The 27,720-nt window shown below is 53.6% G+C and overlaps 1 protein-coding gene across 2 annotated transcripts in view; it reads right to left on the minus strand.

Moving 5' to 3' along the window:
* HIVEP3 (HIVEP zinc finger 3) overlaps positions 1–26,938 on the minus strand; it is a 57,184-nt gene extending 30,246 nt beyond the window's left edge. For both annotated transcript variants that reach the window (XM_060004146.1, XM_060004139.1), the window contains exons 1-2: positions 21,869–26,938; positions 17,878–18,023 (exon numbers count right to left, since the gene is read on the minus strand). In XM_060004146.1, coding sequence (XP_059860129.1) covers positions 17,878–18,023; positions 21,869–26,938 — 5,216 coding nt within the window. The remainder of the gene's footprint in view (positions 1–17,877; positions 18,024–21,868) is intronic.
* Between the last annotated feature and the right edge of the window lie 782 nt (positions 26,939–27,720).

A 27,720-nucleotide genomic window follows, 5' to 3' on the forward strand; every position in this document is an offset into this window, starting at 1 on the left:
GCCGTCTTCTCATTTAGTCCTCACCTCAACCCCAGGAGGTGGCACTGCTCCCATCACCCTCCAGGTCAGGAGCAGCTGCACAGGTGGGCTAACAGTCTGCCCCACATCACACAGCCTGTTAGGGCAGAGCCAGGGCGGCTCCCAGGTCTGTCAGACTCCAGACGCAGTGGTCTTCCCTGAGACCATAGAAGACAGCCCAGGCCGGCGTGCCCAGCCTCCTTCCCGGTTATCGCCACACCTGACCCCCAGGAAGTGAGCTTCCCGTGAACTGCATAAAGGCCTGCGGTGATGGTCCTCAGAGTCATGTTTCAAAACCCACACCAGGGACCCACATCGCGGGCCTTCCAGGAGTCTGAGCTCAGAGACAGGCTTGCCTGAGCAGAAGCCTGAGCTTCCTGCCCCAGCGAAGCTTCACCCCAAGGGCTCACAGTCACAAAATCTCAGGTGCACGCGCAGGGTACAAATTCCTAACAGACATTAAAATAAAACATGACAAATGTAACAAGGAGCATTTGTCCAGGTGCCGCCTGAAATCGACCTGACGGTTTGCATCACAGCCTGCAGGAGGCTCTCACCTGGGTAAGCAGGTGCACGATCACCTGGTATGAAGTGGGCCAGGGAGGATGGAAGCCAAAGGCCCAGGAGTCCAAGGAGGGGACAAGACACGTGAGGGATTCCTGCAAGGACGGAAGCAACCTTCCCAGCATGATATGGGCGCGATCACCCCGATTCCTCGCGAGCAGAGGGATAGCACCCAGGCCCGGGCAGCAGGCGGGGTGCTGAGAGGGTGCCCGGCCCCACGGTGGACGGTCAGGGTGCGTGCAGAGCCTGCTGAAAACCAGACCGCCTCCTCACTCCATCCTTCGGGGACCAGGTGCTTGACCCCCATCCGGGCATCTCATGGCTGTACTAGGTAGACAAGTGAGGAGGCCGGGCTCCTGCCAGGGCTGGCCCGACACCTGGGGGAGCCCAGCTGGCTACTTTCAGTGTGTTGTCCCTGCTGGGAGGGCCCTTCCAGGCACACTGAGCAGAGGAGGCCCAAGGAAGAGGGTGAAGGGTGAGGATGCTTCGTGGGGATCTGAGCCAGCACAATGGATGCCCAGGGCTGGTAGAGCCCAGGCAAAGCCCCACTGCGTTCACAGTAGCCCCTCCCCCGCCTCAGGTAAGGGCTGGCTGACTAAAGGCACTCTGGCCCCTAGAAGGGGGAAGGAAGAGAGCCTGGACCAGCGTGCGGATAGCCGTGGTCACTGCTCTGCCCTTTCTTGCAGCAACCGGACCCCACGGGCACCGCGCTGGAGTCCGGGCGGGGGACGGCCCCCTGCCCAGTATGAATCCATGGCACCGCTGCCTCCTTCGGCTCCAGCTGGAGCCCCCGGGTCACCGCTCAGCCCGTGGCTGGCTCCCTGGGGACACTTTGTTCTCCTGGTCCAGACCCATTCAAGTCCCCACCTCCACTCTGCCCCACGGGCTCCTTCCTCCTCACTCCTGACCATGAAGGAGGGGGACACAAGTCCCCAGCTGCCTCCTCCCGGGAAGGGTTTACCGCTTGACGGTGAAACCAGAGCCGCCAGAGGGCAGCCACTAGGAGGTTACAAAGCTCAGGAAAATCATGGTTTATAGAGTCTGGACCTGAGCTCCGGAGTCCCAGAAACTTCTGAGAGACGGATTTGAGGCAGCCCAGTTGCTAGATCTGCTGACGCTTTGAAAGTCTACGGGAACTGGTCTCCTCCTCTCTACTAGGGGATGGCTTCCCTTCCTCCTGAATCAGACTGCATCCAACCTGGCCCCCCTGGGCGAGCACACTTTCCTCCCTGGCCCCTAAAGGTCCGGCCCCCAGCTGAAGAGTACAGCCTGCGGACAAGCCTCCCTGCCCTCGGGCCCACCAGCTGCCTCCAGTCCTTGCCGTCTTCCCTGGGGAGGCGCCCTGCCTGCTCCTGGCTTCAGTCCCCAGGAGCCCAGCCTGGCCCCTGGCTGGTGGCCTCCTGGCCCCAGTCTGCCGGCCACACTTGCCAGCGGGTTACAAGACCCTGCTCACAGCCTGGCTTCTCCCTGGCCGCCTTAGGTTCACTTTGGCTCCTGTTTCCGCCCTGTCTGCTGCCACTATGTTCCTGGGAGCCTGCCTGCCCAGCACGCCCACCCCCTGCTGCCCGGGCTCCAGCCCAATCTGCTTTCTGCTGGCTGCTGTGCCCTGGGACACACTCTCCTGGGGACCCAAACTCTCCCGCCAGCTGGGCTGCCCTTCTTTGGTCTGCAAGCCACCCATGGTGACACATGACGCCTGTTCACAGCACAGATCCAAACTTCTGCGCGGAGTTCAGGCCCCGCTCCTTCCTTGGTCTGACGCCTTTCGCTTCCTCTCTTGGCCTTGGCTGACCCACTTGTTCAGAGATCTGCCCGGCGGCCCCTGGCAGCCTCTGCCCTTTCAAACTCTCCTCAATTCCTGGCTTCCCTGGTCTCCTTTCTTCTGAGCCAAACTGGTTCTCTCTCTTTTTTATTTTAAGTTTTTATTTTGAAACAATCACAAACATACAGAAAAGCTGAAAGTATAGTTTAAAAAAAAATTCTTTTTCCTGAACTGTTTAAGCGTAAATTGCCAACCCCATGAACCATCACCCCTGAATTCTCTAGGGTATGTTGCTTCCATCCAAGGCCATGCCAGGTCTCCCTGTCCGGTCAGGCTCTAACTCCCCATGCAGGGTCCACCCCTGAGGGGTGGCTTTGGCTCCCCAACCAGGCCACCCTGTTATCTCTTGAACCCAAGGAATCCTCTGGAGTTGAACGTCTCTCTTCACGGGAGCTGAAAGTGCTTCAGAATCGCAGCCTGATTCACCACAATGCCACCTCCCTCCCATCACCACAGTCACGGTGAGATGGCACAGGTCCAGTACCCTCGTACACACTCACCACACAGCCTTCCTCCCTTCCTCCTGTTGGTGTGTTTTGAGTGAAGGCCAAGAGGCTGGCTTCTATCATTGCTGTGCTGTGTTAACGCCTCCCTGGGCCATGGTTTCCTCACTGGCAAAGTGAGGAATTTGGATCAAATGATTTCTAGGGACGCTTTCATAATAATGATAACAGTGGACTTTTATTAAGTGCTTATTATTCATCATGTACTGTAAATTCTTTACATGCGTTAAGCCTCATATGAACTCTTTGAGATGTAATTACTATTATCGTCTCCATCCTACAGATGAGGAAACTGAGGCACAGAGCAATTACATAACTCACTTAAGATCAGCTGGTCGCCGTGACAGAGCCAGGATTCCCACGCAGGGGGTTTGGTTTCAGTGTTTACAGTCTGCCACAATGTGCTTGCAGAAGGGGGAGACATTAGTTGACCCCTTACTTGAAGAGACAATCATGTAAGGAAATATTGATCATTCATGGCAGAATAAGACACTGTGCTGGGTACATTATACACCAACATCTTCGTTTCCTTTACTTCTCAACAACTTTGATCAAGAGGTTACTATTATTATTCCCATTTTTCAGATGAGAAAACTGAGCCATAGAGAGGTTAAGTGACTTTCTAATCAGTAGCACAGCCAGCATTTGAACCCAGGTCTGGCTGATACCAAAGCTGTGATTTTCTCATCATGTTCTGCTGCTGAACTGAGATACGAGCTCTGCTCAGAGGGCGGGAGTGAAGGACGCCACTCATCCCCTCTGATTGGCAGGGCGCTGGGATGGAGCGTGCCAGACCCTGGACAGCTGATTCACGCGTCTGATTCTATTTAACATTCACAACAGCACCGAGAGGCATCTCCACCTCCAGAGAGGCACCCAAAGCATGACTGAAGGCACCCAGGTGGGCAGGCGCAGGTGGGATGTGGCCGCTGGAGAGTATCAGTGTCTCCTGGGACGGGGCCTTCACTCCTGGGGCACCAAGGTGCAGCGGATGCTCGGGGGGACAGATCACAGCAGGGACCCCTCCTCCAAGCGACCAAGAGACTGCCCACCAGCTCTCTCCTTATTTTTTTAAGCTCCTCATTTTTCAAGTGGGTTCTGGAGATTTGGCATGTCTTTTGCCCCCCTCATCTCCTCACCTGTGTCCAGGCAAGCAATACCCAACACCCAACTCTGGGCTCCAAGAGGAAACTCTTCCCAACAGATGTCTTATCTCAGGACGGGGCACACTGTCAAGGTCTCCTGCCCAGGAAGGGGTACCTGCAGCTGAGTTTGGCTTAGATTCTCTGACCTTTAGAAAAGGCAGCTTCTCTGAGGTAGAGACAAGGGCTTGCAACCAGCCCGCACAGACCCCTCGCCCAGACCTTTCCCTGTAAGCTGCCTCTGAGCAACAGCTTCCTCAAGTATTGGGTGCAGAGCTGCTCATCGACTGACAAGAGCTGGAAAGATCCCACACAGCACATCACAAGAGCCAGAGATGGTTCACCCAAGCCACATGGCCATCTTTCACGCTACAGATGAGAAACCTGGGTCCACCAGGAGCAAAGGCCTGCCCAAGGCCTCAGCTCTAGTAAAGGCAGAGCCAGGACAGTCCCCAGCCCTGGACTCCAAGGCCCAAGCCCTTTCCCACATCCTCCAATTACCAATGGAGAGACTGCAATCCAGAGAGGAAACACGATTTGCCCAAAGTCTCCAGCTCCAGGACTCACCCCACTTACCTCCCTCCACGTGAGGCCTCATTTCAAACAACACCCAAAGATGGAAAAAGTAAAGTTTCCTGTGATTTGCAGCTAATAAAATTCAGGTGGACCCTAGTGTCAGACTCTCCATCTGCCCAACCCATGTGTCATTTTTCTTTTCCGATTTCATTTTTATTGTCCATAGATCACACTCGACCTCTTGCCCACCTGATGTGCTGTCCGCACACAGCCATCAGAGACATAGCCTGGCTTACACCTTCAGCGGCTTTCTACTGACTGGGAAGAAAGACCACCTGAGCCTGGGGAAGATTACAGTCATGCTGGCGGAGGGAAGGGGGTGGGAGGAAAAGAAGATGGAAGGAAGTAAAGACAGTGAAGAAAGGAAGCAAGGAAGGAAGTGGTCTCTTTGCTGAGCACTTCCTCTAAGCCAGGCCCGGGAAAACAGCCCGTAGTATCTTACCATTCAATTCTAACAAGGAGCCTGTATAGTAGATACCACTGTCCTACTTTAGGGACTGGCCAGTAACTGCTGGAGGCAGGCCTGGAATCTGATTCTGTCTCAGGCCAATGCCCAAGGACTTTCCAGACTTCCTACAACACTGGCCCTTTCCGTGTTCCTCTGAGTCCTAGAAGTTCAGGAAGGTGCCACAGGGGCCCCAGGAACCTGTGGGGGAGGTTGAAGAGGGTGACCTTCCCTGAAGACTTCTTTGGAAGAATGAATTCTGTGCCTAAAACATATTTAAAAACAACCCTACTAGGAGTCTGTTATTGCAGATGGTGGGGAAACATTCTTTATTTACCTTTCCCTTCCCTTCCCTTCTTTTTCTTTTTCTCTTTCTTTCTTTCTTTCTTTCTTTCTTTCTTTCTTTCTCTCTCTCTCTCTCTGTCTCTGTCTCTCTCTCCCTCCCTCCCTCTCTCTCTCCCTCCCTCTCTCCCTCCATCCATCCCTCCCTCCCTCCCTCCCTCCCTCTCTCTCTCTCTCTCTCTCTCTCTCTCTCTCTCTCTCTCTGTCTCTGTCTCTCCCTCCCTCCCTCCCTCCCTCCCTCCCTCTCTCTCTCTCTCTCTTTTGGCATAATAAACCCACAAAGCAGAAAAGAGCAGGAGAGGAGACTGACAATAAAATTGTGGAAGCTGGAAAGAGATGGATGGGTGAAAAGGACTTTGCAGACTCAAGACAATGGAATCTAAGTTGACAGCAGGGAATGTGAGAACCAACCCAATTTACACCACAGGGCCCCTCAAGGACTCTGCAGGTGGGGATGGAGGGAACCAAGATAAGGATGACTAGTGGAAAGTCTTGTTAGAAGCAGTCAGACCCCATCCCTTCCTCAACTCCAGCAGCCAGGAGATCACCCCTGAGAAAGCCTGGAGGTTTATTCTCTGCAAAGGGGGAGATGGAAGGCATTTGAGGGGGACATCAGGCCAGGTAAGGGCAGGGCAGGGGAATCACAAAGAAGTGAAGGGATGGAGTGAATGCATCACTGGAAGCTGAGACTCCTCTCCCTTTCCCCTCCCACCTTTTTCCTTTCTGTGGCTCCCAGGCTATGGGAAATGAACCCTGCCATCTTTAGGCGTGAGACTGGAGTCTTCGCCCAAGAAGAACGATGTAAGACTCTGCCACTGCAGCCTCCCCAGTGGAACAGCCCAGATGGGCAGTCACGGGGAAGCCTCGCTCTCACACCCAGGCGCCCAGCCGTCTCTGAGCCTCCCACTCTAAACACAGGAAGACAGCAGAGGTTATCAGACACCTGAGAGAAGAGACTAAACAAACACAAGGATGAAGGGAACCTGAGGGAAACAGAAACCAAATGGAAAAGAACACTAAAAACAGAACAAAACTAACTAAAGTTAATAGCCTCTGAGAGAGAAAATACTGAAATCAACCGTATTATTACAAGGAATGTTCAGAGAAAAGAAAGCACTCTTGAAAAATGAAAACATGAGTGGCTGGAAGACAAAATGGAGACAAGTACCCAGAAAGTAGAGCAAAAATACAAAGAGATGGGGATTCTGACAGAGAGGTGTGAAAATTAGAGGAACAAGCCAGGAAGTCCCACCGCAATGAAGAGTAGCCCCTGCTCGCCTCAACTAGAGAAAGCCCGCGCACAGCAACGATGACCCAATGCAGCCAAAAAAAAAAAAAAAGAGCCAGGAGGTCCAACACCAGAATAACAGGAGTTCCAAAGAGAGGAGACAGAAAAATGGAGAAGAGGAAATCATCACGGAAACCATTCAAGAAGATTTTTTAAAGCAGAAGTCCCTGACTTGCCAGATTAAAGGAGTCGCCGAGTGATGCAAACAGCCCCACACCGAGATTCACGCCTGTGAAATGTCACTGCGCTAAGGAGGAAGAGAAGAGCCTTAGACAGTTGCAGAGGACGGAGCGGAAATCAGAATGGAGCTGGAACTCTTGAGAGCAACCTGGAAGCTTGAGGACAAGGGAGCAATGCTCTCAAAACTCTTTCAACCCGGAATTTGACACATCAATCAACTGAGGAATTGAATATTCCAGTATTCTCAGTCATGTGACGCATCAAAAAGCTCACCTCTCATGGGCCGTTTCTCAAGAAGACCATGCTGAAGGGTGGTCTCTGTGACAATGAGGAAGTAAACCGGGGAAAAGGAAGACGTAAGTCGATGAGGAGATCCAACATAGGTAAGAGAATCTCCAGGGCGAAGAGTGAAGGCAGCCCTGGGATGGCAGCTGTGCCCCAGGCAAAGGGCCAGGGGCCAGCTGGACCCCTCAGGGAGGGACTGTGTCAGCAAGATGAGTTTACAGAGGACCCGCTGCATCTGAACATCTGCAGGGGAGAGTTGGTGAGGTGAGAATTGGGGGGTTGAATTAGCAATACATATATAGAAAACTAATGAAGTTAACACATACACAATTTTTATTCCTAGAGAAAATAAAAGCCGTACAGGAAAGCCAGAGGAACTACAGTTCATTACGTGACATAGCTGTGAAGGATAAATGGTACAGTCTAATGAGAGGAGGGGGGATGAGGGGGCATATGTGGACCAGGAAAGGCTCTTGAGTCACTAGCTAATACCTAAGCTGAAGCGCCTGGTAGTAGCAACCCAGGCACATTATTTAGAGATATGGAAGTCAGCTAAAAGAGATGAAAGTTATTGCTTCTGGGGGTGGGGGGCCGGGCAGAAAATGTGGGGGAAAGAAGGGTGCTGCTGTTTTCCATAACGAAATTTGTAGAAGAATTTGGCGTTTTCAACTCTGTGCAATTTTGATAAAAATAAAAACTGAAACAGAGAGAGAGAGAGAGAGAGATGCATGCCACTGTTAGCTAAGAGGCTGCTTCGCCTACAGAAGAGAAGGGGAGAAGCCAGCTTCCTCCTGGGCGCCCAGGCTGACTCCCCAGGACAGGAAGGAGGCTGGGACTCAGGCAGATGCTGTCCAGGCCCAGGGGATGCCTGGTCCTCGCTGTAGCTGCCAGGGGCCACCACCTGCTGGCATGGGGACTCCACTTCCCACACCCCCAAACCCTCAGGCTGAGCCCCTTGCTGCCTTCGACCCCCTACAGCAACTGGAGGCAGTGTCTTCTTGAGAAATGGATTCTCCTTTAAATTTTAATAGGATGCATTTAGGTCTTCCCTGACCATCCTCAAGGCTCTGGGGACTCTGGCCCCAGCATACTCAGACACTCAGTCTGCCCTGTGATCAATATGTCTTTTCTTTTTTTCTTTTTTCTTTTTTTCCACTGTCGGTGACTTGGGTTTCATAGTGACATAATCAGCTTTCTCTAATGCCTGGAGCCAGTGTTCCCTGGGAAGTATTTTGAGTGCTCAGGAGAAAGATGCTAGGCCAGTACAGTCAACCTAACTAGACAATTTAACATCTGAGATGTTTATTTGGAGGATAATCTTTACAAAGGAATAACTTTTCCAAGAATCTAAGTGGCTTCCTAGGAACAGACATTTCCTGCTTTTGTTTTCAAAACAGCCATTCACAAATCTATTGCTGGGAATGTAGCTGTCCAGGAACAGTGAGAAGAGGTCTGGATGGGGGCTGAGAGAACCCTCCCCACTCCCCCGCCCAAACTATCAGTCTGCCTGCAGCACACCCACATCTGTCTTTCCTCCTGTTACTCTAGGAGAAGCACCCCCTTCACATCAGCTCAGCCCCACCCCTTGCACCTCTTCTAGAACTCCGCCCTGCGCTCGGCCCCTTCTCTCCCGGCACTGTCATCTGTGCCTACCACCTCCACACCCCCAGCAGCACAAGCACACTGAGGATCTCTCTGTGTAAACACCCACCTGCTCAGCCTCATACACACTCACCCAGGTCCCACCCCTCACCCCCTCGTAGTTTCCTCCTTCCCTCCATAGCCAGCCCCTTGGGACAGGTTTACTTACATGTGCTGCCTTCAGGACTCCATCTCCCAAAACAGCTCCCATCAAGGCCCCATCAGTGACCCCCATGTGGCCACATCCCGTGGACGCTTGCCTGGCTTCCCTGTCCTGGGCCTGTAAGCGGCCCTCAGCACAGATGACCTTGAACTCCCTCTGCCCTTGGCTTCCATGACTTCTCACTCTGCCAGGTCTCCGCCACTCCTCTGGCTTCTCCTTCTCAGACTCTTGCAGCTTCCTCTCTGCCTGCCCTCTGACTGCTGGCATGTTCCGGCTCAGTCCTGGATGCCCTATTCTTTTTTTCTCCTCCCCTCTCCCTAAGTGACCCCGTCCAATTCCATCCTCCTAAACAGCATCTATGCATTGACAAACGCATGTCCCAAAGGTGTCTTTCCTGTCCTCTGAAGCCAGGCTCACATATCCAATTGCCACACGCCTCCCTGAACACTTGGATGTCTGACTGGTATCTCAAAGGGAACATGTCCACCAAGCTCTGATCTCCCCTTCCCCGAGCCCCTTCTTACTGTCTTCCCCATCCCTGCCCATCTCGGTGTACGGCAGCACCACCCACCCAGCTGTTACTCGAGCCAGGAACATGGCAGTCACTCTACATTCCAAGCTCCTCGTCCTCACCCTTCATATTCAATTCACCAGAAGTCCTCTAGCTCCACCCCCATCTCTAATGTGGTCTCCCTGGTCTGAGCCACCGGATGTCGCACCTGGACTCTGCAATATCCCACCCTCCCCTACTCCCACCCCCTTCTCAAAGCTCAGGTCACATTCCCTAGGAGAGATGAAACAACGGGATTTGGGGGAAACAGAAAGAGAACAAAACCAGTGTGGGCGCGTGTGATGGAGGTTGGACAATTCACTCCCGGCCCACTGGGGCCACACTCAGAGTTGCCTGTCTACACTTCCAGGGAGAAGTCTGAGAATTAAAGAGAAACCAAGGCACTGGATCAGGAAGAAGACAGGGACCTGGCAGCCTGGACTCACCCAGGAAGGACAGCAGCCTCTATCCAGAGTTGGGTGCCGAAGACCACTTCTCTCCGGCCCCCAAGACACAAGGGATCTGCTCAGAGCAGGCACTGGCCTAGGAGCTGGCAGCCCATGAGCCGGTCCTTTTTGGAATCATGTTTCATTTTTACCTGTAACACTTGAAGGCAGGTCAGCAAGCAAATGACCTTGGCTCCCAGCCCCAGGTGCTTGCCCCATAGCCGAGGCCACCTGACTTCACCTTCCCAGACCAAGCCTGACTCCAGGTTGGTGGGCTGGTCCTGTCTGGCCTGGTTTGGCCCTGATTCTGTGTCCTTGTTCCTTTCTGAGACCCAGAGCGTCCACCCTGTCACGGATTCTGAGAGCTGCTGAGGTCAGGGATCCTGTCCCTCACCTGAGGTCTCAGTTAAAGGGAGATTCCTTCACTTAATAAACATTCTCTAGCACTGCTAGGCACCATTTTCAGCACTGGGGATACAGCAATGAATAAAGCATAATTCCTGTCCTCTCACAGGGTGTACATTCTGGTGGAGGAAACAGAAACAAACTAGTGACTTTCTGGGGAAAAATAAAGCAGGGAAGGGAAGGGGGATAAGAAATGCTAGAGGAGGGTACATGTGGGAGGGTGGCCTGGGAAGGCTTCACCAAAGTGTGAGTGAAGGAAGTGAAGGAGCTGCGGGACCCTGGAAAAAGTGTTCAAGGTAGAGGCTTCCCTGGTGGCGCAGTGGTTAAGAATCCGCCTGCCAATGCAGGGGACACAGGTTCGAGCCCTGGTCCGGGAAGATCCCACATGCCACGGAGCAACTAAGCCCATATGCCACAGCTACTGAGCCTGCACTCTAGAGCCCACGAGCCACAACTACTGAGCCCACGTGCCACAACTACTGAAGCCCACGTGCCTAGAGCCCGTGCTCCACAACAAGAGAAGCCACCACAATGAGAAGCCCGCACACTGAGGCGAAGAGTAGCCCCCACTCGCCCCAACTAGAGAAAGCCCGCGCGCAGCAACGAAGACCCAACACAGCCAAAAATAAATAAATAAAATAAATAAATTTATTTAAAAAAAAGTGTTCAAGGCAGCGGGCACAGCAAGTGCAAAGGCCCCGAGGCAGAAGCATGTCTGACAAAGAGATCCTCGGCTGGAGCACAGGAAGCAAGGGGTAGAGGGGTAGGCAGAGGTCAGGGAGGACCTGGGGCCAGCACACACAGGCCACTTGTGGGCTGTGGAGGGTGCAGAGTGGGAGTGCCAGGGTCTGCTGGTGTTAAACAGGATCATTCTGGTTGCCGGGTTGAGAATACACTGTAGTGGGTAAGGGTGGAAGCAGGAGATTACAGCGGGACACTGTGACAAACCAGATGAATCTTGGCAGTGGTTTGACCCAGGAGGTGGGAGAAATGGGCAGATTCAGGGTGAGTTGACAGGATTTGTTAATGGAGGTGAGACAGAGCCGTCTGGGGCCTGACGACAGGAAAAATGAAGTTGCCTGTGCAGAGTTTGAACAAGTGGTTTTGCTTCCTTCTTTCAAAGTATATCTTTTTTTCTTTGGCCACTCAAAAAAACTTTCAAAAAGACATTCAGCGAATGAGCAAATGCACACAGTTTCTCTGCCTATGTTTACAAATCACCACCTTTATGTTACGAACGCTTTGGTAGCAGGCTTTTTTTGTTCCAGTTTGGATTTTTAGAGCGGTTTACCTGCGGAGTTTATTCTTTACCCCTATCCCAAAACCTCCAACTTATTATTATGTATGTAATTCATAGTTTAATCAATTTGTTCCCCAATAAATAGAGAGGTAACAAATCTTCCCAAAGGCATACTTCAACAACGTCCTTAATCTGGAGTTCACAGTAAGATGGGGCTATACAGAGTAGAAATTTAGGATGGAAAATATGCTGCACTTTTAGGTTTCAAAGTCCAAGAAGGAATGGGTTTGTGAAAAATTATTAGCAAACCAACTTTAAGTTTTTTAAAATTAAAACTATTCTCTCCAAGCTACTATTTCATAAATACGCACACACGTATGCGTGCGCATGCGTGCTTGCTTTAAAAATACAGGTACACGATAAACAACACGTGGATATACCGCATAAACTCTTAGACCTCAATAAAAATAAATTCAGCTATTAGAAATGAAAATACATGAGATAGAAAAGCACACCTGTTAAAAATATAACTCCTTCAAGTGGAACTGTACCAAATTAAGCAAACTTTCAAAATAATTTCTTTAACAAATATACCAAGAGCCCCAGGAGTCACAGTGGTTCTTCAGCATCTGCTGTGCTGTGTTCTAAGGATGAGTTCATTGAACGCCCAGGTGACCATCACACAGATGGCTGAGACCTGACACGGAGCTCTGGGGAGAAGTCTGGCGGGAAAGGCGAGTCTGGGAGTCATCAGCCTATAGATGGTACACAGAGCCACCTTGGGAGTGAGTTTACACAGAGAAAAGGGGAAGCCCAGGGGCTGAGCCCTGGGGGCCCTAATGTTTAGAGATCAGGAGATGGTGGGAAATCACCAAAGATGACGAGAAAGTGCTGCTGGCAAAGAAGAGGAGGGTCAAGAAAGATGGCCGCCTGGAAGCCAGGGGACAAAGTGTTTCAAGGAGGGTGGAGGGGTCACCTGTGTCAAATGCTGCCAGTAGCTCAGGAAAGAAGAGAAATGAGAACTGACCACGGAATTCCTCAGCGTTGGAGGTCACTGTGGACCTTGATAAGTGCAGCTTTTGAGGTGTGATGAGTCCAGCGCCCCACCGGCATGAGTCTGAGAGAGGATGGGAGGAAAGATGAGACGTGAGCAAGTATAGTCATCGCTTTCCGGAGTTTTCCTTTTGAGGAAAACAGAGAAATCTGGCGAGTAAGCCCTTTAGTCAAAGGAATGTTGTTAAGGTGGGAAACTTTTAAGTTTGGATGTACTGAACTGAATGGGCTAGGAGAGAGGCAGTGGCTGGAGGGATGTATTGGGCGGTACTGGGGAACTGAGAAGAGATGGGAGTCAGTACCCTTGGACAGGAGCACAGATGGCCCTCCCTCAATGGCTGAGTCCTGCCACTGGCAGTGGCAGTGTCTGGCGTGGATGCCTTCTGCTGAAGGCCTGAAGGGCTTGGGGGGCAGCCCCAGACAGCCCCATGCCTGTGAGTCACCATAGCCACACTCACTGGTCCAGCCCACAGCTGGGCTTCTGTCCCCTGCCCTGTATTCCAGTTCCAAGCTAAGGCTGGGCTGCCCCTCTAAACCCAGCCCACCCCTTGCCCCTTGACAACGGCCACCTTTCTGAGGACTCCCCACCCCAGCTGGGCCTGACCTCTATGGTTTCACCCTCTGATCCCATCATTCCCTTCAGGCCTAAGCACCAACCCCTCCCCCGCTCGCCCCCCAGCTGGGCCTGGACGAGCACTTTTGGCATCCAGGTAGTTCCTATCAATTCTAGCCTCTTCTTCCACACCAGCCCTTTGGGCTGAGCTCTCAGCTTTCCTTGCAACAAGTGAACTTGAGTTAGGACAACACAGGCATCACCCTCAATGAACCGTATAACCTTGTAGGTGTAAAGTCAACATTCTCGTAACAAAGGAGCCCTTCTAAAACAACCGAGGCAAATGCAGGGATACTGGGTGAGAAAGTCAACATGCTCTTGATGGGCACTCCCGGAGGCTGCCTGGAAGACGCAGACTGTGTTCGGGTGTGGAAGGGATGGGGAATGCAGGGCGGGGGCTGTGTGCCGGAAATCAGTGCGGTAAATAGGAACGGATGCATAGTGTGGACAAAGCATGGCCCTAGGACCCAAGGCAAGAGGGGACTTGCAGGGGAGACAGGAATGGATTTCAGTACCACTGTTATTCCAGAAGTAACGCAGAGAACTAGGGAGTATGGAGGGATCTGAGAGGTTAATCGGAGGAGAGGGCTGAGTACTGCCCTTTGGAGGTGGCTAGGATTTGGCAATGGGCAGAGCCCAGCAGGCACAGAAGGTGAAGCACAACAGGGGTGAGTGAGGCTGTGGGGCCGGGAAGACCAGCCTGAGTTTCAACTGGATCCGGCAGGTAAGGCGGCCACAGAAGGCCCTGGAGCAGAGGTGTGACACAGGCAGAACCATGATCAAGGACACCCAATAGCACCAACATGGGGGCCTGGAGAGAGGGGGTAAGAGCCGTGGTACAGGGAGTGCAGAGAGACCACCTCTGAGTCATGGACCACTTGGTGTGGACACCAGACTCTGGGGACTAATTGGAAGGGGGAGGGTTGGGGGAGAAGAAGGTGTCCAAGATGACACTAAGGTTTTGAGTGTGAAGGGCTGGGCACATCATCTGGGCTCTGGATGTGGAAGGAGATGTCGTTGGTGGCAACTGGAGGGCTTGGTCCAACTCACGCTGAGTTCGAGGTGCCCTAGTCTCCCAGGCAGAGGTGCCTGTGAGGCATCAGAAGCCATGGTCTATAGTTCAGGAGCGAGGTCCCAGCTGGACACTCAGATTTAGTGTCCTTGGCACAGTGAGGTTTGAAGCCAAGGAGGTGGATGACAGCGACCAGGGAGACCACTCAGGGCCAGAAGAAACCAGTCCGACTGACCAGGTGCGTGAGTCACCATCATACCCAGACCGACGACCGACCCACCTTTCCTCTCTGCCTGTCCCAGTCTCACGAACCCTCCAGGCCTAGCCCTCCCCCTCCAGGAAGCCAGCTCTGGCTACTCCAGCCTCGGGAGTCCTTGCCCGCTGTGAGCATCTCAGTATTGGGGGTCCACACCTCAGCACCGGGCCTTGTGCTGCACCTGAACCAGGCTCCTCGAGAGGAGAACCCCAGTTTACCCCCTCGGCTCTGGGCATCTTCTGGCACAGAGCACCCATAAGGCACTGAATAAATAGCTCCTCCTGGATGGACTGAGCGATTGATCAACTGCTGGGTTGGAGATCAAGAAGAACAGTAAGGAGACTAGTGATGAGAAGACTCCTGCCTGCTGGACGCATCCAGCATCTACTCTTGCTGTCTGGTCTCTTGACTCATGGCCATGAATTAGATCTCTATGGATCAACCTGACTACATCTCAGAACATCACTGAGTAGAAACAACAAGTTGCAGATGTACGGTAAACCCTCTGGTGTAGTCAGTGCTACCTACCAAAGAGCCCTGGTCCTCCCCCGTGCACGGCAGGGCTGTGCTTCCCTACTCTCAGGGAGCTGGGTGAGGCCTGCAGTTTGCCCTGGAAGATGAGATGGGAGCAGAAGCTTCTGGGTGGAAGCCTGAAGAGTCAGTGCACAAGGCACCACTGTCCCATCTTACTCTCTCGGCCTTGGCTGGCCTGAGTGACTCCCAGGAACAGAACCCCATTGCAGACCCTCGTCAAATAGGTACTGGAGTGAAGTACAAATACTTGCTGTGTTAAAAAAATACACAAAAGAAAGAAAGAAAAAAAGGGAGGGAGGAAGGGAGGAAGGGAGAGAGGAAGGAATGGGCCTAAGGCAAAGCCCTGGTGACCTCAGGTGGGTGTGCCTGAAGGTTCTAGTCAGTGTTTCTGGGTGGGGGCACCCTTGGCATTTTGGGTGGGACAAGTGGTTCTGTGGTTGGTGATAGGATGGTCACATACCCAGCCCTGTCCATGAAATGCCAGAGGTGCCCCCAGTTCTGTGGCAACCCACACTCTCATGCCCAGATTTGCAAATCTTCCTGGGGGTGACACCAGCCCCAAGAGAGCTGTAAATGTTGAGGGGTCACCAGAAGGGAGGGTGGGAGGTACAGCGGGGGCCCAGATGGGACAGCGGGGCTGCAGGAGAAGATGACCTGACCGGTGGCATTACATAACCCCCCCACCAAAGTGCTCAAATTAGATGTGACAGGTAGAGGCAGTGAGGGTGACGTTCTTCGCAGCTGACAGATAGAGCGAGGTTATCCTGGAGGGGATAAAAGCGACGCACACAAGAGTGAAAAAATGCTCCGATGCCCTTTGTCAGCACCATGAACTGCAGCCTTTACCCGGGGCGGCAACAGGATCCCCCGACCATCCACAAAGTATGTCATGATCCCCTTTTATAGACGGGAAGCAGAGCTGGAGAGGGGAGGGGATGGTCTGAGTGGAACAGCTAAGTGGGAGAGCTGCTCGGGGGCAGGGATGCTGGACCTGGGAAGAGAGGGAGATTCTGAACAGAGCGGGTAGGATTAAGTGATGACCTGGGTGGGATGGTGGGGGTAGGTTACAGTGAGGACCACTGCCTAGGCTGTAGGAAGAGGAGAAGGGGACTCAGGTGTGGCCTTCACCTTTCAGCTGAAGGGAGACCGTGTGGCAGAGACTCTGGTGGCTGAAGCTGTGAACTAACTGCGGTGGGGAGAGGCTCCTGACAACTGCCCTTTGGGGCTCAGGCTTCCTGGGGGGGGGTGGGAATGAGGGCAGCAGGGAGCCGCCTGGCACCAGATCTCCAGTCTGGGGACAGTTGCCTGTCAGGGCAGAAGCAAACCCCCTCCTTCATGGCCACTAACACTCAGCCACCCCCTGGGGCCCCACAGATGGTCCTTGAAACTGCTGGGAGAAGGCTGTGACCGACACACCCATCCCAGGACGAAGTCTTATGTGGCCTTTGGAGGACCCCAATGATGTGAGAACACAGAGACACACGGGGGCGCTCTAACCAAGTAGCAGAAGAGGATACCCGTCAGTCCCCAGATGGAAAGAGGGCAAATATTTCGAAAAATCTCTGGTCTAGTGTTTCAGTGGAGCAGTTACTGGAACTCTGAAAAGGATATTTCTCTCCCCGGGGGTCGGGTCCCTGCCACTGCAGGATGTCTGCCCTCCCTGACCCCCTCCCTGTCACTATGACAACCCAAACCCCCAAATTCAGTTTCCAAACACTCCCTCTGCTGAGAAGCCCTGCTGGTCAGTGCCACCGGAGGATGCCCACTGGTGGCCTTGGGGAGCTGGGTAGTGTCTGCTCTCCCAGCGCCACAGAGGAATCCAGCACCTCCCACTTGGACCTTGTGAGTTAGGCACCTGCAGGTGCTGGAGGACTGTAGGTATCATAACGTTCCGTGTTGGCTGGGGCTCAAGGGGACCATCCTCCTTTGGAGGTAGGTTCTCCTCCGTGCTGTTATCCCTCAGGACTGGGTAGGACGAGGGCTGCATTGATCACACTGGGGACACAGACACAGGACCCTGAGACAGACACCACGGGACCTGCGTACAGACACCCACGTCCCGAGAAGCACACACGTGGTCACAAAGAACACAGCTTGCACAACACTTCTACAAAGCAGGTCTGAAACCAGGCAGCCTGCCGGAGCCCGGGGAGCCCCACAGTTGAGAGTTCTGAGATGTTTCTATCATGAGGTTTACAGAGACAAAGAACCAACGGTGAAAAACCAGGGGTATTATTCTAAATGTTTACCAACCAATGAATCCTGGACTCCAGCCAGCCAGAACAGAGACCGGTGTACACAGCTGGTAGGTGCAGTGCGCTACCAGCCCTGTAAACAGCCTTGTCAGCAGAGCCCGAGTCCCCCTGGGGGACACCAGGCCTGCCACGGTGGCTGCTTAGAGGACAGAGGTGACTTCTGGGGAACACACACCAAGGTTAACAGCAGTCCGGACAGGACCTGGGAGAATCACTATCAATCCCAATGCAGGGTCTAGGAACCCAGCCAGCATGTGAGGAAAGAGGGGCTGGGGGAAGACCCAGGCGGCTCCAGTCCCCAGCACATACCTGGCATACCCCGCCCCCAACCAAGGAGCCCGCATTCCTCAACAGAGGCGGTCAGCGAGTCGCACACAGATGTCACCTCCTGGAAGGCCGGAAGCCCAGGGCTCCTGTGGGCACAGCCCTGCCCGTTGAGATGCTCACCACCTCTGAACGCAGATGACACCACCCCCAGCCCTCGGGCGGGCGCGAGCTCTTACTGCATGGGAAGCAGACATTGCAAACCAAAGGTGATTCTTACCCTCCTTCGAAGATTTTGATCCTCGCCGGCTCCCCTCTCTTGGAGGCAGGAGCGTCCTCCTCCGGCTTCCCTCGCTTCTCCTCTTCCTTCTCCACTCTAGCTATCTCTTTCTGGCCTTCCGGGGGAACCAGCGAAGGGAGGCGAACCTGGCCCACCGCAGGAACGACAAAATCATGGCTGGTTAACGGGTGGTCATGGAATGATGCCTTCGATGGCATCGCACACCTACACTTCATCCTCCCTCTACCCAGTGAAGAGGTGCTCTTAGCCCCACTTTACAGAAGGAGGGAAACGGATCCTCAGAGAGGTGAAGTCAGAAATGGGACTGACCAGGTCTTTTTCAGGGGAAGACCAGGCCTTCCCATGAGAGCTGCGTTTGCTCGCTTTTTCACACTAGTCTAGGGGCTTCTGGGGACAGGTCCTCATCTTGGTCTCCTCGGTCACACCAGCCTCAGAGAAGGCATTTGAGGAATGCTGAATGCATAAATGAAGGCCCCACCTTTGGAGATTAACCAGCCCAATTCTCTTTTATAGATGAGAAAGTCAAGGTCACACAGCAAGTTAAGGGCATTGCTGGGAGCAGAACGCAGGTCTCCTGAAGGCCCTGACCAATAGCACCCCCCCAGCCCCCCACCCCCGAGCCGGACACAGAGAAGCTGTGCCGCCCACTGATCGGCCTGGCCGGTGCCGCCTACGGATGGGCCTGGGCCTGGCGGGTGTGCATCTCAGGGAAGCTGTTCTCTTCAAGAGATAAGGGCCTCGGTGGTGAGAGCTGGCTGGATAACATGTCCCCCAGATCCTCTGATGGTGGCAGGGGTGGGTGCACCCTTTAATAGGGAGTAGCGATGCTAGGCTGGGGGCTGGGGCCAGCAGTGAGATTCTTATCCTACTTCATGCCACTGTCATTAAGGTCACGAGGAACTGCACTGTTGACAGTCCACAGGAGCAGCAACCCTGTCTCCTGGTACTGGGACAATCTAAGGACAGAAGTCCCTGTGCCAGTCACCACACCTGCCCCTACAAGGATGGGCTGGGGCTGAGCAGAAAGGTAGCTGGTTGGGAATCAGGGAATCTGAGTTCTAGCCCCACATAGGCCACTGCATGCTGAGCCACCCTTGGGTGCATTACTTCACCTCTCTGGGCCTCAGAGTCTGAGGGGATTAGACCATCTTGGAGATTCATTCCAGGGTCAACTTCTATGACTCAGTGACCCCCCCAAAAAAAATCTCTTCAGAATTGGAGATGGGGAGTGGAAACTAAGTGAGGCTACGGACTGCTGCTTTGGCAGAAGGCAGGTGATTTTATGCAATACCCAGGGATTTCCAGAGCATTGCTGTTTTCACTTCCATCTCAGTCTGCCATCTGGGCCATCCTTGGAAGGACAAAGAGGCCTCCCCCAGGCTGATGAATGACTTCTGTCTCACAACCAGCTGTGATGTCAGGGCCAAGCTAGAGGAGGCTGGTTTTGGTGGCAGGAGCCACTCTACCAGGAAACACTGTTGGAATTGAGCAGGGATCCACTTTAGCTTTTAATGATAATAATGTGAATAACTGCAGATAATGATGATCAAGTGCCAATGTGCCAACCACTGTTCTAAACACACTTTGCATATTTTAACTCATTTAATTACCTCTACAGTCTTATGAGCCAAGAATTATTATTGTCTCTATTTTATAGATGAGGAAACCAAGGTGCAGAGAGGTTAAGTAATTGGCCCAAATTGGGATTCAAATTCGGGCAACTTGGCACTGAAGCCCTCGCTCTTAATTTCTTCGCAATGGTGCATGTGGTTGTCAAAATGATCCCCAAAGAGAAAAAGGAAGGAGAAACCTGGGGGATGAAATGTGGCTGCAGAGTGAACTCTTGTATAAGCTTGGGTTTCTCCAGGGCTTAAAATTGAAAAAAAATGTATGTGACCAAACTCAAACCTGATTGGGTGGCCTAGACCTGCACAAAGATGGTTAGGAAGAGCTTTGAAATGCTGGTATAGCCCAAAGGGCCTTTTCAGAGCTACTAACAGGGAATGGAAGCTATGGGATGACAAATGTCAGCTCAGTATAATAGGGACCTTTCTTAAAGCACTGTCCCAAGATGGGCTGGGTTGTACTAAGAGGTTCTGAGCACCCAGTCACTGGAGATATGCAAGCAGAGACCAGAAAGAGGTGTAATTATAGAAAGGCATCCATCAGTGGGCCATGCAGTTACATTAACGGACCAGACTGGTGAGCTTCTGGTAGGAAACACGCCAGTGAATCAAATGGAATATTCCAGGAAAAAGTGTGCACGGTTCAGCTCATTTTAGGAAAGCAGCATTTTGAACAAATGCTTGCCAAACCCAGTTAAGCCAAGTTAACTCTTTGTTTTTCGTAAACCACCTTTCAGTGTTCAATCATTAAAACAGAGGAGCAGTCCTGAGCATCCAGAAGAACTTTGGAGTGAGATCTAGTTTTGAATCCAGGATATTTACTGTGTGTGGGGCCTTGTGCAAGTCACCTGACTTCTTTGTGCTTTTGTCTCTTTATCAATCACATAGTGATATAGAACCCTGTCAAGGTTGGTTGTGAGGATAAAAGTAACACTGAGCACAGTACCTGGTACATAGTAAGTGCACTATAAGTTCTAAGTGTGAATATAATTACAACAGCTTCTTGGGAGTAGCCATAGCCAGTAAGAGACACTGGAGAGAAAATCAGTCATGATGTTTATGGCGAAAGTGGAAACCTCATTTAAGGATGTCTGTAGACTGACAAGGATATTTAGGGAATAAATTTGGGAAACAGTTTGGTGAAGAATATCCAGTAGAGCTAAGGACAAATTCAATGCACAAAAGTCACTCAATAAAAGAGCAGGATACAAATATAGGAGAAGTTATCGAACATAGTTTTGTTCATTTATCTACAATAGGAATTTAGGGGACTTATTTGGTCAAAGAATCTGAAGACACACTAGTGAACATCTCTAAACTTGCAGTCACTTTTAAGGTTTTCTTTCCTCAAATAAATGAAAGAAGAAAAATAGACTCTCTGGAGTCAGACAGGTTTGGGTTCAAATTCTGGGTTTGCCAAATATTTGCCCTGTGACCTGGACCTCTCTCACCCTCTGACCCTCAGTTCCCTCATCTACAGAATGAAGATGATACTGCTACCTCACAGGTAGAGATGAGTATCAACTGGATTCAAGGGCACAGAGCAATGCCTGGCACAGTGAGGCTACTCAACCAATAAGACCAATCGTTATTCCACAAATATCAAGTCAGCATAGCACATCATGGCCTAAATCCTTATGCTGGCCTTGTCAGGATATGGAGGTGTCACTGGTCTGAAGCAAACTTGGAATGATCAAATGTCAATCTTCCTGAACTTGCAGGGATCAGTTCATTTTATGCCTCCTGATGCAGCCTCAAGTCAGAGGCAATGGAGTAAACATGAGCCCTTGGTCGGGGCTGTGCGCTACCACCATCATAGATGAGTCAAGCTGTGACATTGCCACCTACTGGTAGAGAGGGATACTGCAGCCAAGCTCTATTTGCTCTCCTACTCACAGAAAAGAAAGAAGGAATATTTCAGGAGTCATTTGCGTCCAATTCTAGACTCTCTGACAATGGGAAGATTTCAAGTGGCACCAGAGAACAGAAATAGTAGATGTGAAGAATAGGAAAAGACTAACCAGATAAGGGAGAAATGTATGTTGGAGTGGCAGCTTTCCATCTGTCTTTTGGCTGAGATTGTGTCTTTGATTTTTCAATAGAAGCTAATGGGAAAGTGGATCACTTTAAAGCTCACTTTATTGAAATGTATCTAGTCCAATGATATGAGGGACACTGACAAAGAAACCCAATAAATAAGGGGGTCAGTCACAGCTGATAGAGAGGAAATCTGCCCACTCAGTTGGCTCTCATTTTGCAAATGGAACTTGAGGAGAATGTGGCTTTAAAAGCTCACCAAAGACTTTTAAAATCAGTGGGGAGAAGAAAAACAAGGCTGAACTCACCTCTGTCATGCGGGGCTTGCGGGAGCTGGATGGCACAAGCCTTCCCGTCTCAGGATGCGGAGCTGTGGCCATGGTGTATGTCTCTTTGCTCACCTTCTGCTTAGACCTCAGGAGGGACAAAGCAGCTTTAGTGGAAACCCCCGGAAGGTTGGGGTTGTACAAACTTATGCACCAACCAGCGTAAACAGAGGACCTCCTATCTGCATGCTGGATGTGATTTGGCTTAATGTAGTTTAAATAGCACCAACTGACATTAGTGGTCGTGTGGAGGCTGGGGAACTGCAGTACCTTCTTTGAGTCCGTACCTTCTTGCAACTTGGCTGGCCTGGGGGACGTTTCTGACAGAGGCTGTGAGCTGAGAGGTGCCAGTGGAGGGAGGTCAGGTTGTTCCTTGGAATCTTCTTTCTTCACACTCAGTGGGAGCAACCCTCTTCGGTGAGGTTTACCAGATGGCTGGGCATATTCCTTCATAGCCTCTGAGCCCGGGGTTGTCACACGGGGCAATGAGGGCTGAGGAAGGGGAGGAATTTCCTTTGGGTCGGATGGATCTGAGGACAGGCTGGACAGTGTCTCTACTTCCCTCCTGCCCTGGCCCTGGCTGCCCAAGTGGGACTTCTCTAGTCTCCTGCTATCCTCGGTGCTGCTAAGCACCACACTGCACGGTTTCACCAGCTCGAGTTTTTCATCTGCCTTGGAAGCCTCCTCTTCCTTTACTCTTTTTTGCTGCTGGGTTTCCATGGTAAGTTCAAGGCTGCCAGCTGGTGAAAGGACACGTTTGCTTCCCCCCACTGTTGATGAACTCCCCTCCAGGCTCAAGACACTCTCTGATGACAGGGAAGTGCCTTTTCTTTCAGGTAATGTCACAGGCACTCTCAGGTATGGAGTCGGGAAACCTCTGCTTTGCTCTTCACTTACCCCAGCCGGTCTGGGCCCAACCTCGTACACATCTGCCCCACACACAGTCGTCCCCTTGCATGAGGGCTCCTCAAACTTGGGAAGAGCCACAGTTGCTGAGCTGCCCTGGGACTGGGTGACCAGGATCTGGGAAAGAGTGGTGTACATGGCGCTCCCATAGGACGGCATGTTGGTCTGGATGCGGACAGGCACAACCAGAGACACCATGGTGTCTGGACAGGCAGGCAGGGCCAGCGGAGGGGCTGACGTGGGTGCTGAGCAGCTGGATGGCAGAGCCACGGGGGGCAGCTGGATGTCACTGCTGTACTCTGTGCTGGGGGAGAGGCCAGGGGTTCCTGTTGCCAGTGTGGCCAGGCTGGTTTTGACCTGGGGTACATGGCTTTCCACATCACCAGGGAGCTGAAGGGCGAACTGGGACTGCAGAGGCAGGAAAAAGCCAGAAGAAAGTGCTGAGGAGGCAGGGTAAGGCATGGGGAGAAACGAAGGGGGCTGCCGGAAGGGGATGTTGGCTGGGTGAGGCATGAGCTGGGGGAGGTGGAGTTGGCCTGGGTGCAGAACAGTCGGTTGGAGAGGAAGTGGGGGGGCTTGAAATAAGGAGGGAGGAAGCGGGGGCATGGAGTACGGTGTGGAGAGCAGGCTGGACATGGCCTGGGTGGAGAAGAACTCTGAAGACTGCCCTGGCTCATGCTGTAGGAGGTGCTGGAAGGAGAAAAGGGAGACGGGAGGGGGCAGGTACGGCTTCTCCTGCAAGGGGAGCTGAGCAATGGGGTGGGGGAACACCTGCAGTGCTTCTGTGTAGGGTGGCGTGGCCCCCAGCGGGGGTCTGTCCTGCACCTGGCTCTTGCCTCCCGGGTGCCCGCTGTGTGAGCTGGCTGCAGAGGAAATCGGGGGCAATGGGCTTTTGGCCGAAGATTTACTGGATGAGGGCTTTGGTTCCTCACTCTCCTGTCTTCCCTTGTGGGTGGCCTCTGGCTCGGTTTCGGGAGGCCTGCTCAGAGAGGCCTGTCTCACCAAAAAGCATTTCCTTCTCTCTGCTGGGGCCGCTGAGGCTGCTGGGGCCGCTGGAGCTGCTGGGGCTGGTGCAGAAGGGCCTGTCAAGGACAAGCTGCCGTAGTCGAAGGATTTGCTGCGTGTCTCGGTCATATGGGTGGAGTGGGAAACATTGGGGCTCTGCTCTGAGGCTGACCTCCGCATCTCGCGGGTGTGCGGGTGGTGGCTGGGGACAGTTAGCATGTGGGTGCCCAAGGGTTTGGAGCGTGTGTCGGACGAGGGCCCGGCAGCCTCGGCTTTTCCGTGGTCGTCCCTCTCGAAGGAGGCAGAGCGGCTGGACCCGCTCAGAGAGACACCGCTCTCCTGGCTCGGGCTGCGAGACAGAGGCATGGAGGACTCGAAGCTGGACTCCCCGGATGACTGGGCCATCTCCGCCAGGCGCAGTCTCTTCTTCTTGGGTGGCAGCTTCTCTGCTGGGAGCTGGGCAAGTGTCTGGCTGCGCTGGGGCCACTGGAACTCCTCCGTCTTCTCGGGCTCCTTAGGGGGCGGCTCCGGCTCTGTGTCTGGACGGTTGGGCTCCTCGGTCACCAGGATCTCGGGAACCTGAATGTTGGGCTGACGGACCAACCTGGGCTGCAGGGAGTGAGCCGAGCGTCCATGCGGGGTGGGTGGGGGCGATGAGAACGGGGCCGCAGACCTGTCTTCCCCTTCCAAGCCGCTGGGCTGCTCCAGAGAGTCGGATTTCTCAAAGGAGCTGGTGTGCTGGATGACAGAAATTTCTTTGGACGTGGTTCTCCTCTCCTTCCCTGATTCTGAACTGGACCCTGGCTTGGGAGTCCTTGGCTGGAAGCTGGCGGATCCCTCCAGGGAGGGCACTGACTTACTCGGCTCTGCTGGTGACTTGGCGGATTCCAAGGGAAGGTTCCGAGCAGCCTCCGATGGCCCGGGGCTGCTGAACTGACTCTCTGTGGACTCAAAGGCGGGTGGCTCCTCCTCGTCCCCGAGGCTCTTCTCTTTTCTCCTCTTCCTCAGTGGAGTGAGCTCCAAGGTGGTCCCCAGTTTGTAATGCATCATCTGGGACCAGGGCTCGTGCTCCGCCTGGCTCTTTTCGGCTTCCGGAGACGCGTGCGCACCTGCGGTGACGGGCTTTGCCATCTGAAGCTCCGAGCAGTAGTACTTTTTATGCGCTTCGTAGTTGTCCCTTTTCTTGTACCGAGCACCACATATGTTACATTCATAGATCACCCCTTTCGTTTTCAAACCCTTCTTGGTCTTTTTGGTGAGGTCGCTTTCCCTGGGTTCCGGTTCATCTGCGGGTTTGGAGGCTGCCTCTTTGCTGCTCGGCCCCGCCTCCTCGGAACTGTACTCCCCGCCCAAAGGTAGTTCGATGGCCGGCTGACGCTTGAGCATCCGGGGGTGGGAGGTAAACAGTTGACTGCTGCGGCTCAGGGCTTCCGAGTCGGCGACGTGGTCGTCGAAGGAGTAGCTGCCTCGGAAGGTGTGTGGGGGGGTACTGAGGGTGCAGGTGGCAGAAGGCATTGAGTGGCTTCTCAGCAGAGGCACAGGGGGGGTGGTGCTGGGCGGGTGCTGGAGGCTCAGCAGTGATTGTTCGGGCTTCGTTTTCTCGCTGTGGGAGGACAGGGGCTCCCGGTAGAGGCTGGACTTGGGCGACTCCATGCTGCTCCGCCGTGACAGGGAGCTCCTCCTGGGCTTCACGCTGTCTATCTCGCTGGTGTCCACCACGGCCTCGTTGATGGTGATGAGCTTGGTGATGTGCTCGATCACCTGCGTCCGGGGCACAGACAGAGGCACCAGGCTGGGCTTGTCTTCGGTGGGCAGGGGCAGGAGGGGCTGGGTGGAGGTGGCCGTCAGCATGGCGGTCCGCTGCCCGATCCGCCCACACTTGCCGAAGATGATCTCGGCGTAGGACCTGGCGTTGGTGTTTGGGGGGCTGACCTGCTGCTCGGCGCTCTCGGAGCGCGAGAAATACCCAGATTCAGTGCTCCCTTTGCTGCCCGGGCTCAGGAACGCCTGCTCGTCGATCACCTTCTTCCTCTCGCTCAAGCGGAGGGCCAGCTTCTGCTTTATCGTGTGGGTGTCTTCGGGTTTATGGCTCAGGGGGTGTTCAGATGAGGCCTCTGCGAAGGGAGCAGGGTCCTCGAGCGACGGGGCTGAGCTGGACTGGGACAAGGAACAGCGTTCGTGGCTGGAACCCTGGCTCCCAGAGCTGTACAAACCGCTGGACAGGAGGGGGTGTTTGGGCCTCGGCGACAGCTCTGCGGGGTGAGTGGACGTGCTGCCGGTTTCCTCTTCCGAATCTGTGCTTTCCCCCTCAGTGGGTTCCTCAAACTCTTCCCCAGGGATCCTCTCCATCTCCAGCCCTGGGGGGTACATCTCTCCGCCCATTCCCGAGGCCAGGCCGGCTTTGATGCGGTGGGCATGGGACTTCCTGTGCTTGTAGAGGTTACTCTTGGTCTTGAAGGAGAAGCCGCAGGGGCCACAGGGGTAGGGCCTCTCGCCCGTGTGCGAGCGGATGTGTTTCTGGAGCACGCTGGGCTTGGCACAGGGGCGGCTGCAGTATTGGCATATGTACTTGCCCGGTTTCTGTGGTTTCCTCTCCTTCTTGTGTGCCTCTTCTGTGGGCTTCAAGGAGACCTGCGAGGGACGGGGCACAAAGACTTTGGGGATGCCAGGCAGGTCCTCGGGAGGAATGATGGAAGCATGGGAAGGGAGGAGCTGGCTCTGAGGATGGAGCCCAGGGCTCACGAAAGAGCCTGAGGGTCCGGGTCTCATGGGGTCAACCAGCTGCCACGTGGACCCCTCCAGGAGATGCTCAGGTTTGCCAGGCGACATGAATGCTGGTGTCAGAGGGTGCTGCGGAATCTGCGAGATGTGGACCGAGGCTTCGATGGAGGACCTCTTGGGGGGATTCTGTGGCTGGCCTGCTTTCTCCTGAGAGCCTTCCCTAAGAACCGATGAGGGGCCTGGGAAGGGCTGTGGGGCTAGGAGCTCTTGGAAGGGGCCCTCTTGGGTGGCAGCGGTGCTGCTGCCTGGGTACGGGGCGCTGGATGAGACACTGGTCTGAATGGCCTCTCCTTTGGTCAGCCGCTTCCGGGGACTTCCCTCAGCCTTCTTGGTGCCCTTGACACTTTGTTCAGGATCCATGACCTCCACGGGACTTCAGATGCTATTCAGGGAAGGTCGGGGCAGGCCGCATTCACGAATAATCCAAGAGTCCCAAGGAGACGTCTGGCTTGGGCCACATTGGTCAAGAGCTGTGGAAGCCAAACCCAAGATGGTTTTGGGAGTTTTTTTTGCAAGTGTCACTGGGTGCTAGTGGACTCAGAGCAGGTCATCAGGGCCCAGTCTATTCACGTCAGTGAGGCATGGCCCTCTACTTTGCAGACAGAAAACGCGCCAGCACTTTCTGCCTGAATGTCTGTCGTGGAAACGTCATGAAGGATGTCAGTGTTGCCATTGTATTGTTTCAGTTGGCAGTGGCAAGTGGCCCCCCACAAGTCCCCTGTGTGCTATTTGAACCGTTGATGGCTGGAGACGGCTGTGTGCATGGCCCAGGCATCCCTGGTCCCCGCACGAGAGAAGCCACGCTGGACGCCGCAGGCAGCTCCGTCCCGCCTCTTCTCCCCTTTTGTCCCGTGTTGGAGATGAACGGCCGCGGAGGGGAACTCACGCTCTTCTACTTGACAAGAGCACACACACAGAAATAGAAGAGAAGAGAAGAGAAGAGAGAGTTACTGCGACTCATCCACAGCTCGGGCAGCTCCGACCTGGTGAGATCCCTACAAGTTAACCAGGGAGACCCGACCTGAACCCAGAGCTCCAGGCTCTGTGCATTGAAGCACTGCTGGTGCCTCCCTTGTCTGCATTCCCAGGGATGCCCACTGTGGTTCTGAGGACAGTGGCTGTGTGGAGCGCTGGGAGCAGGA

Source organism: Delphinus delphis, chromosome 1 (assembly GCF_949987515.2).
Source record: "Delphinus delphis chromosome 1, mDelDel1.2, whole genome shotgun sequence".
Taxonomy (NCBI): Eukaryota; Metazoa; Chordata; class Mammalia; order Artiodactyla; family Delphinidae; genus Delphinus; species Delphinus delphis.